Below are 17,521 nucleotides of genomic sequence, written 5' to 3'. Positions count from 1 at the left end.
ACCCCACACAGGCTCACCCCATCCTCCAGCCAACACCAGCAGCTCCACGCCTGGGCAGGACGCCCAACCTTTTTTCCTCTTGTGTGTGTGCAAGTTTAGCACTTTTGGTTTTCGATATTGATCCCGATGCCAAAGCCCTTCTGCCTGGCACGCACCCCGGGCTCCCCTGCACAGTCCGGCACCGGGCTGGCGCGGGCTGCCCCTCGCTTGGGGCACACCGAGCCTCACCCCGGAGCCTCCCGAGGCCTCTCCAGCCCCAAAGCCCAGCCGGGGAAGGGAGTGGGGCCGGGTCCTGCTCCTGCCCACGAGCAGAGGCTGCCGCAGCGCTGAGCCGGTGCCCGACCCCGAGCACTCACAGCCCGGATAACCCGAACCGAGCCCCCCCGGTGGGTGTCGCGGTGACACTGCCACAGCCGGGGGGGGCTCGGGGCCGGCCAGGCCGTGGCGGGGCTGAGGCACGAGGCGAGGCCACGCCGCGAGCCCCGGGGGGCTCTGAGGAGAGGCGAGGAGAGGCGAGGCCGCCCCGACCCTAACGGCCCCCGGGGCTGGCGGCGGGGCCCGGGGGCGCCTCAGGGAGCCGGGCGCTGCCCCCGGGGCTGCCCCGAGCCCTGCGCCCGCCTCAAGGACGCCGGCGGGGGGCGAGGCGGCCCCCACGGTCCCCCCACAGTCCCCCCCGGTCCCTCCCGGTCCCTCCCGGTCCCTCCCGGTCCCCCACGGTCCCCGCTCACCTGTGCAGCCCAGCGGCCTCGCTGCTCCGCCGCCCCCCGGCCCCCTCCCTCCCCTCCCCCCCAGCGGCTCCCGGCCCGCTCCGCCGCCGCCGCCGCCGCCTTTCTCCCGCTCCGCCGCCGGCCCGGCGTGCCCCGGAGTCCCCACGCCCGCCCTTACGCCGCCGCCGTGGCGTAGCGCCCCATTCCGGCCCCCGGCCGCTACGGCGCGGAAACGGCGCAGAGGCCGTCGTGAATAGCGCGGCGAGACTACAAGCCCCAGGGGGCGCCGCGCGGAAGGAGCGAGCGGAAGAAGCGCAGGGGGGGAGCGGGGCACGCTGGGAGTTGTAGTCCGCAGGGCGCCGAGGAGGGGCAGCGGCCGCGGGACCCCCGCGGCGGGCAGCGAGGAGGCGGCGGGAGCGGGGACTACAACTCCCAGAGTGCCTTGCGGCCCGCCCCGGCCCGCAGCTGCCGCGGGCCTGCGGGCACGTGGAGCTGCCCACCGGGACCGGGACCGGGACCGGGACCGGAGGCTCCGGCAGCCCCCGGTCCCCAGCAGCCGGTGCCGGCGCTCCGGGGAAGGCGCCGCCCGCGCGGAGCCGGAGCAGCGGGGCCGGGTTGGGCCGTGCCGGGCGTGCCCCGCACGGAGCCGGAGCCCCGGGGCTCGGCGTTCCCGGCTCGGCTCCTGCCCGGCTCGCTAATTGCAGCCCGTAATGAGCTGGCGGCGCATGGAGCAAACCCCAGATCGGCTCCGAGCTGCCTCGTGCTGCAGCTCCCCGCGGGGACCCGAAGACAAAATGTGTGTGGCTGGAAGGAAAAGGGCGATTTTTATTCAGGGGACAGCGGCTTCGGGCTGCTGCACCCGTCCTGGCTCAGGCAGTTGTGAGGGGATTGCGATAGCAGCACACACGGTGGGCCTGGCAGGCTCCTCTAAAAACAACACGGGCCAAACACTAAATAAATGAAGTTTTCGCTTCTGTTCAGCTCCCCATAAGAAGGAACTGCTGGTCGTTGTGATGCTGTTATTTGTAGGCGTTTCTTCTCTTGAGGCTGCAGAAACAGCCCTCCCTGTGTTCTTCGGGCACAAAGTGGGAGTGCAGACCCCGCTGCCCCCACTGCCCAGCAGGTTTCCTGGGCTGGGGAAATGGCAGAAAGCAGCGCTCCTGTGTCTGAGCCCAAGGGCAGCATATGGCAGGATCCAGGCGTGTGGGCCCACGGGGGCAGCGCCCTAAAACAGCCACAGGGCTGCCCTGACTGCTGCAGGGCAAAACCTGGCAGGAGCCCCAGGGGAAGCTGGGCATAGAAAGGCACCGCTGAGTACAGGGTGGTGGCTATTGCAGGTAGGAGATGTCATGGAGATGTCCACACGTCCGATAGGTCTTGTGTTGCAGATGTCTTCATCCATATCTTCAACCTTACTGAGTGCATCTGGAGATGAGGAAGGATCCTCACTGTACCTAAAATCCCTCTCTTAGGTGTGACCAATTCAGTCAAGTCCCTTTTCACAGAATCACAGAATATCTCAAGTTGGAAGGGACCCACAGGATCATCAAGTCCAACTGCTGGCTCCACACAGGACCACCCAAAAACCAGACCTGATGCCTGACAGCAGTGTCCAAACACTTCTTGAACTCCAGCAGCTCGGTGCTGTGACCATGTCCCTGCGCAGCCTGTCCCAGTGCCCGACCACCTCTGGGTGCAGACCCTTTCCCTGACCCCCATCCTGACCCTCCCCTGTCCCAGCTCCATGCCGTCCCCTCGGGTCCTGTCGCTGTCCCCAGAGAGCAGAGCTCAGCGCCTGCCCCTCCGCTCCCTGTGAGGGAGCTGCAGGCCGCCATGAGGCCTCCCCTCGGCCTGCTCTGCTCTGGGCTGAGCAAACCCAGGGACCTCAGCCTCCCCTCACAGGTCTTGCTCTGTAGGCCCTTCGCCATCTTTGTAGCCCTCCTTTGGACTCTCTCCAATATTTTAGGCCCTTCTCATACTGTGGTGCCCAACCCTGCACGCAGTGCTCGAGGTGAGGCCGCACCAGGCAGAGCAGGGCAGGACGAGCACTCCCTGAGCAGTGCGGTGCTGGCCTCGGAGCACCCCAGGACACGGTCGGCCCTCCTGGCTGCCAGGGCACGCTGCTGGCTCAGGCTCAACCTCCTCTCCAGCCTCTCATCCCCCAGTCTGTATGTACAGCCAGGGTTGCCCCTTCCCAGGTACAGAATTTGTCACTTAATCTCGTTGAATCTCATGAAGCGGGTGGGTGATTGCTCTAGTCTCTCAGTATCTCTCCACAAGGCTCCTCTACCCATGAGAGAGTCAATGGATCCTCCCAATTTAGCATCACTTGTGTTGTTATGCATTTGATTATTAATTAAGATGCAAGAGGAAGCATAGCTGCATAGTATGAAGCGAAGGAGGGGAAAAGGAAGAGTCACTACACACTGAGCAGGTTCTAACACCACATCCACCTGGAATCATAAAGGTTGGAAAAGCCCTCCAAGATCATCTGGTCCAACCATCCCCTACCACCAATGTCACCCACTAAACCCTGTCCCTAAGCACCACGTCCAGCCTCTCCTTGAACACCCCCAGGGACGGTGACTCCCCCACCTCCCTGGGCAACCCGTCCCAGTGCCTGACTGCTCTTTCTGAGCAGAAATGTCTCCTCATTTCCAACCTGAACCTCCCCTGGCACAGCTTGAGGCCATTCCCTCTGGTCCTATCACTGGTTACCTGTGAGAAGAGGCCGACCCCCAGCTCCCCACCCCTTCCTTTTGTGCTGAAGACCCAGCTTCTGACATCCAGCTCCGCTGATGTGATGAGCCTGAAATTATGCTTGGCCCTCAGAGGCACACAGAACAGACTTAGTTACGAAGCAATTTCAAGTACTGAATGAATGCCAGGGTGTTCTGTTACAAAGCCAGATGAACGGGGATGCACATCACCTAATTTTAGGTATCTAAACTGAGGCATTTCAATTGTATTGACCATCAAGTTTTTATCTATGAGCAATGGAGACAGACAATTCCAGAGGGGGATTCCAGTTATTACAGCACCTGAGATAAGTTCCTATTTCTGTCTTTGATTTAAAGAGAAGCAAGTGTTCAGCCAACGCACCAGAGGCATCAATATTTCAGTGAACTCCTGGAAACAGATGCCTTAGCAGCACTGAAAGCCTTGCTGAAGTCAAGGTAAATGGCATCCACTGCTCTGCCCTGATGAAACCTGACCATCTTGCCACAGAAAGCAACCACACTTTTCAGGCACAAAATCATAGTAAATCCATGCCAACTGCTCCCCATCCCTATCTACATCTGCCAGAAATGTCTTGTACAAGGAGCCATTCCATGGTTTTTCCTTGGGACTGAAGTGAAGCTGGCTGTCATGGGCCCTCTGTTGGACCTTTTTTGATGAAGGCAGAAAATGTGATCTGGTCACGAAGGCTTTCCCCTTGTCAACGTGGCTTTTCAAAGATGGTAGCAAGCAGCTTTGCAAGAACATCAGCCACTTCTCACAATACTCTGGGCTTCAGCCTCTCATGGATTTGCACAGTCAAGATCCAACGAGCAAATGCCACACAAAGCCTCATGGCTTCCACTGTACGTCAGTGTAGACAGAAGTGCTGAGAAGGCTTCAAATCTTCAGTGTCCCCTCATGTAAATTATCTTGCTAGGCACTGATCATGAGCTAATACTCCAAGGGATACTCTGTGGGATGGCAGAAGCTGGGGGCTGAACTGGAGCCCACCCAGCTAATCACGCATCAAGGATAGCATGCCCAGCAGTGAAGAACATTGGAGGATGCATACAGGCTTCTTGGCTGAGTTCTTGCAGGTGCTGGAACCAGCAGCTCCTGCTTGAGGTGCATCAGGTGAGAGAGGAAGGCTGGGGTGGCCAACCAGCTGAGGATCTTCCAGTCCTTGTCTCCCAAAACATCAACCTTTTAATGACTCCGTCCTTACCTCCTGTTTTACCCTAGTTTGAGACTGGCGAGCAGCTATTTTCCACATTTTCCTGGTACCTGGCCTCACTCTGAGGAACAAGCAGGTCCTGATGGATCTCCAAAGGGTTGATTGGGAAGTCATGGCCCAAAGCATGCGATCTATCACCCATATGGGAGATCTCCTCTATGTGTCCTTGAGCTGTAGTGGAAGGCTTTGTGCAACAAAAAGGGTGCAAAGAATACATAACAACTAAAAATACATTTTATATACATATGCCTATCACTGACCAGAGATGATCTAATACTTTTTTACCACGTAGGCATCTCAAAAAACTGGCATGGAGTAGATGTACTCATGGGCATACACGTGTATATGGGGTTTTGTGTATAACACAGGATGTTTAAGGTATTGTGCAAACCCAGAATCACTTTGATTTCATTGTCAAGGTAACACATCACCCACATTGAGGGATACAAGACTCAGAAGGATTTTTCTGAGAGGTCCAAACAAACCCCAAGGTCCCCAAGGGAAGAGCCACACTGCGTTTGTAGAGAGGAACCTTCATTGCACGGACACAACACGCTGTTAGCACTACGGTGTCTTGCAGTGGGTGGTTAGTCCCGCTCACCGCGTCCCACATTCTGCCTTCTTCAGCCGGACAGGCGAGGTGCTGACAATCAGTTCTCCTGCCACGACCATGCCAGGACATGCTCCGTGTCACGCAAAGTCTTTGTTGGTAGGGTGGTGACAGTCACATCCCTCCCTGGTCTATGGTGAGGTGTCTGCTCCCTCCCTGTGGTCACCCCGGAGCCCATGTACCAGCCCTATGTGTGCCCGTTGGGCCAACGCACCCGTTCCTGAGACTTGGGACCGAGTCTGTGACCTAGAACCACCACCTTGGCCCCTCCCCATAGGTACACAGGGGATCACGGGTGGCTGTGATGTCCCCTAGGGGTGCTGGAGCTCTGACATCCATGGGACTTGGGGTGCTGTGAATTCCCTGTAGTCCTGTGGGATCTCTCTCTAGAGGGGAGAGGTGTCAGGGTTTTCCTGGGGGAGATCTGGGAGCCCTGGGGGTACCAGGCATCCTCACGGGTATGGGGATGTCCCCAGGAGACGTCAGGGTCCCCAGTCCCCCACAAGCACTGCAGAAGGACCTCAGAGATGCAGGGCACGCCAGCTGGTCCCTCACTCGTGTGGCAGGGGCACCAGGGAGCTCCCAGGGGTGTTTTGGGCGTTCCCAGCGGGCACTCACCACGGGGGCGGTGGGCTCAGATTTATCCTGGGAGCACGACGTGTGCAGGTGGGGACTGAGGGAAGCCTCCCTCTCTGTGGAGCCGTCAGAGCTGGCCAGGCTGAGCGGCAGCAGGTTGGTGCAGGCAAAGGTTCTCTTCAGGTTGTAGCAGTTTTGGGGAGTGCTGTTCCTGCGGAACTCTGCGATGGGGGGGCTGACACGTGGGGCAGCGACCCCCCTGAGCATGGTCAGGAACCCCCCGAGACCCTCCCAACCCCTCCATGACCCCCACCAGCCCCTATTGCCCCCAATAACCCTTCATCACCCCGTTACCTCCCAAATCTCCCCCTTAACCCTCTATTTTCCCAGTGCCCCCAGCAGCCCCTGCTGACCCCACAGCCGTGCTGGTGACCCTCTAGCTCCCCGGCGTTCCTCCCCCGAGCCTCCCCATGGTGACCTGAGGGGGTCCTGCCACCCCTCGCCACCTTCCCTCACCCCAATGCCCCCCCAGCCACTCCCCAGTCCCCGTCCCCACGCTGTCCCACCCTGAGCTGCTTTTTACCCCGGGGAGGAGGTGGCCGCGTGCCTGGCGAGGGCCTGGGGGGCCCCCGGGCCCAGCAGAGGACAGGAGACGGGGGGCTGTGCCTGGCTGCCCAGCGGGGGCTCCATGGCCTCCAGGAGCTCCTTTGACTGCAGGAGGGTTTTCACCCCCGCGTTGGCCATGGCTCTGCCGGTGCGAGGAGCAGCGTGCTCGTGCAGGTGCCGTCCCTACCGGGGGGTTACGGGGGTCTGGCAGCCCCCCAGGGGCTCCTGCTCACAGCCGTGACATCACAAGCATCGGCGGTTCCATCAGGTCACGGTGCTCCTGTCCCAGCCCCTCGCCTTCATTGCCTCCAGTTGCACTTCGAATTGCTGTTTTAGTCATTTCTAGCCCCAAATGAGCCACCAAAATACTTGTGGGTTTGGCACTAGAGTAGAGGGCAGTATTCCCCAGTGCAAAGTGCCACGGGGGTGAGGGGACTGTGAGAGCAGGACGACTCTGAGTCAGGAGAGGCTGAAGTCAGAGATAAGTGCTAAAGGATAAAGAATTTTGAATAAAGAATTTAGTAAGAATGAAGAATTTTGACTCAGCGCTTCCAAACCTCACCTCCCTACTTCCCTTAAAACAAACTAACAGGCGGACCTTTTGGGAGGGCTCACGAACCTCTGCTCTGCTCCCCAGCTGGATTCTTTGCTCAGGAAGAGGCAGTTTTGGGCAGACTAAATTCTCATTGTGCTGATTCACAGGCTGGGATAGGGGAGGCCAGTGGGGCACCAGGTACCACTTCTGCTACCCTCTGCTGGCTGGGATGGGGGAAGCCACGCAGGTGGAAGCTTAACTTTAAGTCTCTTGGTAGCAAAGGGATTACTAAGCTGCCTGGAAGAGGACAGCTGTTGTGTGAGGGTGCGCAGGAGCTTGCCAAGGCACCCTGCCTTTGAGCAGACCATTACACAGAAACCTACAGCACCTCTGCTGTTACTGCAAGGCCCCGTCGTCCTAACGTCAGAGTGCGTCAGAAAAAAAAGGAGGTGGGGAGGAAATCTCAAGGGCTTAGCAATAAAACTCACGGAAAGCAAAATAAACTCCCACACGAGTAGCAACTGGAATTGGTTGGACTACGGAGGAAGTTAACAACAGAAAAGATGAGGCAACGCAGGATAAAGACTTTTATAGAAGTGAATGAGCAGCTGGCTGCAGTTCTCGCCTTGTTTGCTCACAGAGGAAATCGGTTTTCAGCCATCAGTGGTGCCCAGCAGATTCGTCTTTCAGGGGTGGAATAACTTCTCCCGTCTCTAAAATTCTGTCCCCCTAATGGGATGAGAGAGCATGGTGAGCATTTTCTCTTACAACCAATCTATGCCTTTACACAGTTCAGTCTTTCACTTCAGCTGTGACTGTCCCCACTTCCAAACAAAAAAATCTTGCTTCAGTTTACCCAGAACATTCTTATTCACTCAACATGTCCCTGGGTGCTGGTAAAACATCATAGCCAAGTTATATGAAATCTGTACTTGCTTTACCCTTTTCTTTTCATGCCATGGAAATACAGCATTTAAAGAGAACATTGTTTTTAAAATTTGCACCAGATTTATAGCACTGCATAACCACCTCCAACATACCACCACCCTTAGTGAGTCTCCAAAGCAGTCTCTGTGGCACACAAAGGGCTGCGTAATCCCTCAAAGAAATCAATCCAATGCCTGACTTTTGTTTCTCAAAGCTTCAGGCACTGCCTTGGCCTGCTGAACTGACCTTACTCGAGTGGTTGGGCTGGTGTCAGAGACCCACAGCTTGACCGCATGTTGCTATGTGGTTGATAGGGGTGGAACTTTCAAAATTATTTTTTTTAGATGAAGCAGAAATGGCAGAGCCAAACTGGTATGAGAATATTTGCCCACCAACTTGCTGCGCTGGTCAACGAGCTGCAGCTCAGAGCAGTCCAAGAACCACTAAAGACCAAACCACCTGACAGACACTGGGCAAACCAAGAACTGAAGAGGAAAGCTTCGGGCTGTGGTGAGCCCTGCGGGGTCTGCGTGCTCTGGGTGCAGACAACATCAGGGGACATTTGTGTTTCCTGCCCAGGATGGGCAGCACTGCCAGCCATGTACCTGAAAGTCTGCAGTTACAGAAGGGAAATGCCGATGAAACAGGAGCTGTCTGCTCTAAGAATGAGACAAAAACTGTACGAAAATACCGTGAACATAGTGCAGTGCTGCTTCAGGACAAGCTGCCTCGTGTGCATCCTTCTAGAAATCCTCTTTGCAGCTGCTGCACAAACCTGTGCTTCTCCTCACGCCTTCCTTCCCCTGCCTCTACTCACAGAGCCGGAGGCTGACCCAAGCACTCCGCAGGCTTACCGGGAATATTGCTGGGTTGGACGAGACGACTCCGTACGGTGCCCTCTGAAAGCATGAAAGGGGAGAGAGAAAAAGGAGGTCACCCAGCGGAAACCTCAAAGCCCTGAAAAGCACCCGGCCCTCCTGAAACACAACCTGCGCCGGGCGCAAGGCCCGGTACCCCGGTTAGGGAACCACGCGAAGCTGAGGGGAGCCGGGCACCCACCATGACGTGGTACTTCACGTAGTAGTGGACGAGCCAGGCGGGGATCAGCACCTGCGCCACGAGGAAGCCGCCGGCCTGGTAGGCCCGGAACACCTGCGGGGCACGGAGCGGGTCAGAGCCGGGGCCCGGGGCCCAGCTCGGGGCCTGCCTCAGGGCTCAGGGCCCGGGGCCGCCCCCTCCTCCCCTCCCCTCACCCGCTGCCTCCAGAGCCCGCCGGGCTGCAGGAAGCGCTCCCAGAAGGCGGCCACGGGCCCCGGCTGCCGCCGCGGCAGGACGGGCTCCCGCTCGCTCAGCTCCTGGTCCCGCAGCCAGCGCCGCCGCAGGACGCGGAGCTGCTGCAGCCGCAGCCGCTCGTCCGCGCTGAAGCCGCCCATGGCGAGGCCCCGGCCCCGGCCCCGCTCCCGGCCCCGCTCCCGGTCCCGGCGGGCGCCGTGTCCTTGGTGACGGCGCTCGGCGATGACGGCCCCGGGGCCGCGCGGCGCTGCCGTCACCGGGCGGGGCGGGGGGGGCCTCGGGTGGCGCAGCGGGGGCAGCGCCGGGCTGGGAACGGCAGGGCCGCGGGTTCGAGCCCCGCTCTGGCGGCGCCGCGGCTCCTCCTCGCTGCTTCCTCTTGGTGTTGCTGCTTCACGGGCAGCGCTCCCCGGGCCATGGCGGAGCAGGAGCAGGAGCTGGGGCAGGAGCTGGGGCTCTGCTTCCAGCGGCGCTTCTTGGCGGCCCGGCAGCTGCGAGGCTTCCCCTGGCCGGTGAGGTGAGGGCGCGGGGGGCTGGGGGCAGCGGGGAGGGCCCGGCCCGGCTCAGGTTTGGTTTCCCCGTGCTGCAGGAGCTGGAGCAGAGGCTGAGGAGCGCCCCGGGTTCCTCCCTGCTGGCCGATATCCTGCACCAGGTGAGGGCCGGCCTGTCGCGACTATCGCGGTTATCGCTGGACGGACAGGGAGCCTGCTGTGGGGCTGAGGTGCCTTAGCAGCACAGGGCAATCCTCACCGCGTTCAGTTACGTGGAATAAGCTCAGATATAACAAGCTCTCGTTATTCAGCCAGCCCCATCTGTGAGAAAGCACCGCCTTGTGTCTCCAAGCCAGGCGAGAGGGCCCAGGGGATGCGCCAGGAGATGGGTGAGGAGCTCGCCTCAGCCTGCCCCTGGGTGCGTGCGGGCCCCGGCTGAGGCAGGAAGGTGAAGAAGGAGATAAAAGCCCCACAAACTGGGCCCAACACAGTGAGGAAGGCTTTCAAGGACCACCAGAGACCCCCGCAAGACCCCGAGTGAAAACAAACGTGCACGTGTCAGAAACATTCATGTATTCTAATGAGTTACAGGAAATGGCATGAGTGCATTAACTACAGATATATGATATCTATATTCATATATATATATATGAAATATACATATGTATACATTTACATGTATATTTTGATTGTATACAACCCCCATAGCTTGAACAATTCGGCATGCACACTAGGTGGATTGATCATCCATGCACATCCCTGCACATCCATCTCTGCAATTAAGGAATGCCTCCTTGCTAAAGCTCCAAGCTGAGTCTTAGAGAGTTTCTTTGGCTGACTCTTCAGTAACACTTTTGCCAGCCTTACTTCAGACCCAGCAGGACAGATCTCTTCCTTTCCTTCCTGTTACTTAGCTGTTCTTTATTAGCATCAAAATCAAAGCGCAGTGCACCTGGGTGGAGATGTCCCTAACGCCAGGAGCAAACCTGCCAAGCTGATTTCACATCCCTGTGCCCTGGATGTTAAGAAAGCAGCAGGTGAGCCAAGCCACCCGGGGAATCCCTAAAGCCTTACCATGTTCTGTCTGCATGCTGACAGGAAATCACAAATGAGGCAGCAAGGCAAAAGGAAGAGAAAAAGCAAAAGAAGGAGCGCTAGTCGGACTCTTTTCACTCAATTTTGCTATTTATTTTTTGAAAAGTGAAAAATACATTTGTTGCCACAGGTCTGAAACCTAACAAACTGACCAGAAATCACCAAATTTCTTTTTCTGGCTCAGTATCAATACTTCTAGCTTCAGGCTCAAGTCACTGTGCATTTTGTGCCCTCCCTAAGATCTTCACTTGATAATGGGTTTCAATTGCAGCTGTTTTTTTTTTAATCATTTTAGACCATTCTCCACCCTCTGTGTGTAAAATATCCCCCTTCCATCAAGTACAGAAGATGCTTTCTGACTGAACTCATCAAAAAGGTAACGCTTACTTTCCATGTTGCTTGTAACTCTTTGGTTCATCTTGGGATGGGTCTTCTTGAAAATACACCATTGTAGGCCAAGCTGAATTATTCTTAATAATAGAAAACAGCATTTAGTGTAAAACGTTACAGCCAACAGTGTATTAAAGTGGTGTTTAACTTGTAGGTTCTCTGTTCCATGACTAACAATTTGATATCTGAAGCTGTCCTTTTCTCTTCCACACAGCACGAATCCACAACAGCTGAACCCCTGGATGAGTTGTACGACACACTAGCAGATATTTTAAATGAAAAAGAATCTACTCGCTGTTACAAAAACTACTTACTGGTAAAAACTAATGTACTGCTTTGTTATAAATCACTTTTAATCATCTAAACTAAGCAACAAGTGGCTTTAAATGTCACATCCAGAAACCCAGAGTGCTTCTGACTTTTTTTTTCTAGGCAGTAATATTGACTGTTAACTGCAAAATCAGTTGTCTGTGCTGATCCATCTTTCTCCTCCTCTGCATGTCCTCCAGCCTACTGGAGAATCCATTACTCTTTCTGAGAGCGAGGCCATTATCTCTCAAGGAACCACAGGGCTCGTCACGTGGGATGCTGCTCTTCATCTTGCTGAATGGGCAATGGAGAACTCCACAGTTTTCAGTAACAGGTAAAAAAAAAAAAAGGCATCACAGACAGAAAGATGGGGAAAGAAGCCAAGGTATTTTCATTCATAGCATAAGTGAGTTATATGCACAACTATAATTTTATAATGCACAATATTTACCCCCAAAATAGATAAAATATTTGAGTTGGGCTACCAGCTGTTGCTTTTTTCTGTTCTGCAAGTTGAACTTTAATTCATGAGATGACTTCATAGTTTAAGATGGGCTTCAGGATGAAAACCATTACACCAGATAGTCTGGCCTGCTCTGTATGTTTGCTGGTGAATTTTACTGGCTAGGCAGCAAAGTAGCTAACTTTAATTAGTGCATTTCCCTCTTGGATGGGATTCATCCCATCTAACTTCAAGTGTTTGTAGTGCAGATGTGCACAGCTAATCTCATCACCTTGACTTTATTTATAATCAATGGAGATGAACAAGCACTTTTGGGGAAAGGTTCAGCTAAGCTAATTTAAAGTATCCACCTCACAAGAAAGGAACTGTGCTCCAGAATCATTTGTCTCTCTCCACTGACTAAGAGAAGAACTGTAAAACCAGTTTAAGTGGAGACAACCATGCTGTAAAAGTCAAGGAACACATGAAATGTGTCTTGCTCCAGTGATGGAAGTACTTTGTACCACATGGAAAAGCAGGAGAAGTACTTCAAGTGATGCATTTTTATGCTTATAACTGCATCTTGTTTACCATCTTTATTTAAAATATCTGGTAAAGATTATAGATGGCTTACTCAAAAAATACTGAAATAATTTGTAATTCATTTTTACCATTAGGTACAATTTGAACGTTTTGATGTCATAACTCATAGTGTCCTAATCAATACTTACTTTACTCCATTAACCTTCAGGACAGTCTTGGAATTAGGAAGTGGGATTGGCTTCACTGGACTGGCAGTCTGCAAAACTTGCAACCCCAAGGCATATATATTTAGTGACTACCACCATTGTGTTCTCAAACAGCTGGTGGAAAACATCCGTTTGAATGGCTTTGCCGTGCAGCCTGAAACTACTGATCGTATCCAACCAAAATCTGAAGGGCAGGAGGCAGAAGGGAAGAGCTACCAACGGCCAAAACTAATTGTTGCAGAGCTTGACTGGGGCTCAGTTACAGAAAAACAACTGTTGGATCTGCAGCCAGACGTCATCATTGCAGCAGGTACTTCTCACTTGATTATGCCCAATTGTATGGCATCGTGCAGGAATAAGTAGGTAACAGAAAAAAAGGTATTTGTTTGCAGGGCGCAGTCAACCCTACTTTGGTTACTGTGTCTGGAGAAACATCTCCCAGTTCATTTCACCACTTTGTATTTTTCAGCTATTCAACAGTTGTTTACCCAATACTGAAGAACAAATTATTTGTCTTTTTGTGTATTTTTTAAATCCAGAAACAGATGATAGATCTGCCACCCTTGAGACCCTCGTCAATTTTAGCTGGAAGTATTATCCTTCTCAAGAGGGATAATATTAAAAAAACAAAAAACAAACAAACAAACAAACAAAAAAAAAACCTCCACAACACCAAAAACACGCTACCTTTTTGGAATTTGCTTGTATTCAAATCTTGAGGGAGTCCATAAAAATCTATTAATGGAAAATATAGCAATAGTGAATTCTGGAGCTGTAACTACATGATTTTACTCTCCAGCTTAGGGGTTTTGCAAAGAAAAAACACCTAAAAATTCAGGTAAAGAAATGGTAAAATGTAATTGTCATCATGATTACAATTCTTTGTAAGGTATCACATGTGATACATCATATACGTGAGTTCTGTAAAATGAAGTCACTGCATGTACGTTAATTTAAACCCAGCCATACTGTTGACAGAATGCACAGAACAGCCTGATTTAGACTCATGAAGGCGAGGCAATTCAAAACAGAGGGTAAATTACATGTATCTACTATTTGCTGGTACTACAGGACATGCTTCTGCTATGCTGCATCATGCACTAGCTGGTACACGTGTCTCAACGTTCCTGTGTAGTAAACAGCCACCTACTAAATATCAGTTCTGAACACAACTGACAACTTTCAAACTTAAGGTGCTAAGAAGTGAGGCTGATCTTTTGCAGCCCTTAATGGTCAGGTTTTCCACCTTTCATCAGTTTTCCTACTTGAGGTAAATTACTGAGAATAAAAAGCATCGCAGCTGAAATCAAGACTTTTCCACTCTGCCTCTGAAATAGATTTCTAACACCATGGTTTTGTCCTTCTAAGGACAGTCGTAACAGTACCAATGCTCAACTTTTGTGCAGTCTCCCTGAACACAGGCTTAAACACAGGGTCTGACAATCCATTACAAAAAGGAACAATGATCTTTAGTGATTTTGGACCAATAATGGAGATGAGGGCAATTTGACATAGTACATAAAATACTGTGTTTTCTAAAATCTCTTATTGGAAACTTGTAATCCCTCGATAGAGCCATTCTTCCTTAAGTAAATACTTTATAGCTTTATTTCTGCTTCTTGCTCAATTCTTAATAAATATTGAACATTGCCCTTTTTTTTTGGCAGATGTGGTATATGATCCAGAGATAACTGCAAGCCTTATTGGTATGCTACAAAAGCTCTCTACTTTCAGAGCAGATGGAAAACCTCCTGAGGTCTATATTGCTTTCACAATTCGTAATCCAGACACGTATCATCTGTTCCAGGCTGAACTAGGTAGGTACCTTTTTCATCAACTGTATCAATAATTGTGGCTTTTTCCCCCAATTACTTATCTGTAGCAGAGAGAAACTTTTTTTTTTCCTTGTAAAGGGTACTGACCAATAACAGGATTCTTGTATTCAAGAGCAATAACCCTTCCAAATGGATTTGGTCAGGAAATTAAGCTTTAGCTTCTTGTTACATCCTATCACAACTCTCAGTTGTTAAGAATGTCAACTTAAGATGGATTGCAAGCGTGGAGGCAATAGGAAAAATTGTAAAGGTTAAGCTTGAAGGAGGAAAAACATTTGTGCTGCACTGCCACTGTGATAATGTTTCAGATGCAGCCTAAAACTCTTTTACCTTAACTGTTCTTTGAGGGTTAAAAAAGCTAGAACTTTAAATAAAAGGGGAAAGGATGTTTTTTTCTTCATATGCTTCAGAAGTTCATCTTTTGCAGCCTACTAGCTGTACAGCTGGTCTACAGCCATTGGCTGATTAGAATAAATTAGAATCAATGAAATGCTGAATGCACAGCACAAGCATACCTGTTAACTTTAAAAAACACATGCTCAAGCATTTGCCTGTAGCTTGCTTTACCAGCATGCTAAGATCTCCTTGCAGAACTTCACATGCAACTTTTGCTCTTCATTTTACTAAGCATAAATATGATTCCCCATGTTTCTCTTTGCAGATAAAGTTGGAATTGGATGGCAGATTATTCCAGCCCACAGCACCAGTATTTTTCTCTATGATACTCAGTCAAATGTAACTATTCTGCAACTATTTATATAATTTGGTAGATGCAAGTAGTTTTCAGACCAGCAAGTGCTATCTCATCCTTGCAACAAGATTACCTTGAATTCCAGAAACCTACAAGAGAGGCATGCACTGAGGATACACTTCTATGCACAGACTGCTGTCAAAGTAAGCTAGTTTTCTTTCTGCAGTTGCCAGCATTCATGAAAGAAAGGAGATGCTTCTTATCTGTGTATCTCAAGCTGTAGAAATAAAAAAAAGCCCTAATCATAATGCACTCCGATTCTGTAAATCGGAGTTCAACAATTTGTTCAAACATATTTGATTTGTAAATAGCAGACATATCTGTGTTACACAGAACCATGATCTGTGATCACAGGATGAGTATCTCGTACTGACAAGGGAGCAGAACAATGTTTTATAGTAATAAATGGTTTTTAATACTAAAGCCAGTTGTAATTACTTCTTTATGCATTTGCATGCTTGCTACGTGGGTCATCTTAAAACAGTGTGAGTGATACCTACAGTACTTGTAGATAGTGTAGATTACCTGATGCTGCAGGAGAAGGTAATCAATTCTACTGTAGGTCAGGTACATCTTTACTCTGCAGGGGTGACAAAAGTCAGTACTTGATTTACATTTCTCTCACACAGGGCCTATCACTTTTATAGTTAGTTATGAAGAAGACACAAAAAGAATCACTGTCTGTAGTAGTACTCTTCTAAGTACACTGCAAGGAAGAAGAATTTAGCTCACCTTCTTTGAAACTTCCTAAATCCATTAAGCATTTTGCCACTGGGCAGTATTAATCCTGAAGCAGAACCAAAGGTGTTGCTTTCTCTCGACTTCCATTTCTACATGTTGTTTTAAAGTCTACTTAGAGAAAATGAAGAAGTGCTTTCACCTCCTCCCTCTATAGTAACAAAGTAGAATAGATAACTGGAACTTAAAGAATCGTCTTATTGTTCAAGCTGAAAGAGACCGTGACTGTTAGTATTAAGTCGGACATACAGAAGTAACCCTGGACATACTTTTTTTGTTTTAGCTACCTCTCCCTGAGGAGGAGGAGGGTAGGAGGAAGGTGCTAGAGTAAATGCACACTAACAGCCTAACCAGGAGTTCCTTTTATCTTCCTTGTCACAAAAGTCTTCAAATTGTTCTGCAAGGCTAGACGGCTCATTTTGGGTCTAACCAGGAAGTCTAACCATTTATTACAGGAAAATCATAGAACGCTTCTTGAACTGCCAAGCTCGGTGCTGTGACCATGGCCCTGGGGAACCTGTTCCAGTGCCCAACCACCCCCTCAGTGGAAAACCTTTTCCTAACATCCAACTTCTCTAAAGCTTTCAGCATCACCATTTGCTTTAGAGAAATACTTGATTTACATCCATGCGTGCATCTGGCCTGGCCATGCCCTTGTACAGGGATTTGCTGCAACACAGGGGAATCAGCAAGTATGTCTTTATAGATGGTTCTTCAGTCAATGAACTAATGAAATTGCCAAACTCCTACAGGAAGCAGCTTGGATTCTTATCATCATCTTCCCACCAGTGGAACCAAGTCACTGTCAGAGCTCTCTTTTCAAAACAGAGTATCTACTGTAACCACGGTGCAGGAGGAAGGTAAGATTAGCAAATGGCCGCCTAGCTTGGCAGAAGCAGGTATTAAATGATTACTCTGTAAGCTGGTTTAAAAGCACTGGTGCAGAATCCAGCCCAGGAACTCTGAAGAAAGCTATGCAAGCAGCAACTGTATGATAAAACCATTTTATAAAGAATCGTGAAGATGAAAAAACATCTTGTAAGCATTAGGTCCATAGGAACACTAACAATAAAAAAAACAAAGGCCAGACCTGAATGAGTGCTCAGAAAGTAAAGTGCCCTTTTACTAGACTATTGCATACTTTACGTATCTTTTCTATTCTATTCTAGGGATAAATTTTACATTCTTTCTCAAAGTAAATGGGCACATTTACCTCAATGCATGAGGACAACATTCACTGAAAGGTGAATTTCCCTCTTAAGTGTTCAATAAAGCTGTCACATACCAGTGGCTATGCCTCTTTACTCTTGCACACACTGTAAAAAAGAACCATCTAATTTCAAAGTTGTTTTCCATCTCCATAAAAAAATACAAGAGTATAGTCAGTACTTGTCTAGGGAAGACTATCCAAGAATGTTAACTATATGAAAAAAAAAGACAAAAAGAAATGTATCCTCGATTCAAATAAAAATTAAAACTAAAAAAATGTCTCTCCCTTGCAGAAAAATAATCACC

The 17,521-nt window shown here is 50.7% G+C and overlaps 3 protein-coding genes across 11 annotated transcripts in view; 1 reads left to right on the top strand and 2 right to left on the bottom strand.

The window, feature by feature from the left end:
• CAPN15 (calpain 15) overlaps positions 1–879 on the bottom strand; it is a 41,031-nt gene extending 40,152 nt beyond the window's left edge. For 7 of the 8 annotated variants that reach the window (XM_068698843.1, XM_068698838.1, XM_068698845.1 and 4 more), the window contains exon 1: positions 729–879. The gene's annotated coding sequence lies outside the window, so the exon portion shown is untranslated. Of the gene's footprint in view, positions 1–17; positions 152–728 lie in introns of those variants that run through there. The other variant, XM_068698841.1, reaches the window with a different exon arrangement.
• A 6,684-nt stretch (positions 880–7,563) lies between these two features.
• On the bottom strand, positions 7,564–9,450 carry NDUFB6 (NADH:ubiquinone oxidoreductase subunit B6). Its single transcript, XM_068699917.1, has 4 exons — positions 9,170–9,450; positions 8,976–9,068; positions 8,771–8,815; positions 7,564–7,718 (listed from the first exon to the last, which is right to left on the bottom strand). Exons 1-4 carry the CDS (start codon positions 9,347–9,349, stop codon positions 7,650–7,652), a joined length of 387 nt encoding a protein of 128 aa, XP_068556018.1. The 5' UTR covers positions 9,350–9,450; the 3' UTR covers positions 7,564–7,649.
• Positions 9,451–9,473: 23 nt separating this feature from the next.
• EEF2KMT (eukaryotic elongation factor 2 lysine methyltransferase) lies at positions 9,474–17,516 on the top strand. 2 transcript variants are annotated; one of them, XM_068699913.1, is made up of 8 exons: positions 9,474–9,718; positions 9,796–9,858; positions 11,088–11,168; positions 11,397–11,498; positions 11,692–11,825; positions 12,685–12,992; positions 14,350–14,499; positions 15,179–17,516. In XM_068699913.1, exons 1-8 carry the CDS (start codon positions 9,623–9,625, stop codon positions 15,277–15,279), a joined length of 1,035 nt encoding a protein of 344 aa, XP_068556014.1. In that variant the 5' UTR covers positions 9,474–9,622; the 3' UTR covers positions 15,280–17,516. The 2 variants fall into 2 exon arrangements, with proteins under 2 accessions (XP_068556014.1, XP_068556015.1); XM_068699914.1 differs by lacking the exons at positions 9,474–9,718; positions 9,796–9,858 and adding an exon at positions 9,912–10,734.
• The last annotated feature ends 5 nt before the right edge of the window (positions 17,517–17,521 follow it).

This window comes from Anas acuta, chromosome 15, assembly GCF_963932015.1.
Source record: "Anas acuta chromosome 15, bAnaAcu1.1, whole genome shotgun sequence".
NCBI classification, from domain to species: domain Eukaryota; kingdom Metazoa; phylum Chordata; class Aves; order Anseriformes; family Anatidae; genus Anas; species Anas acuta.
The sequence above is the reverse complement of the archived record's forward strand: the minus strand, read 5'-3'. Positions and strand labels throughout refer to the sequence as shown.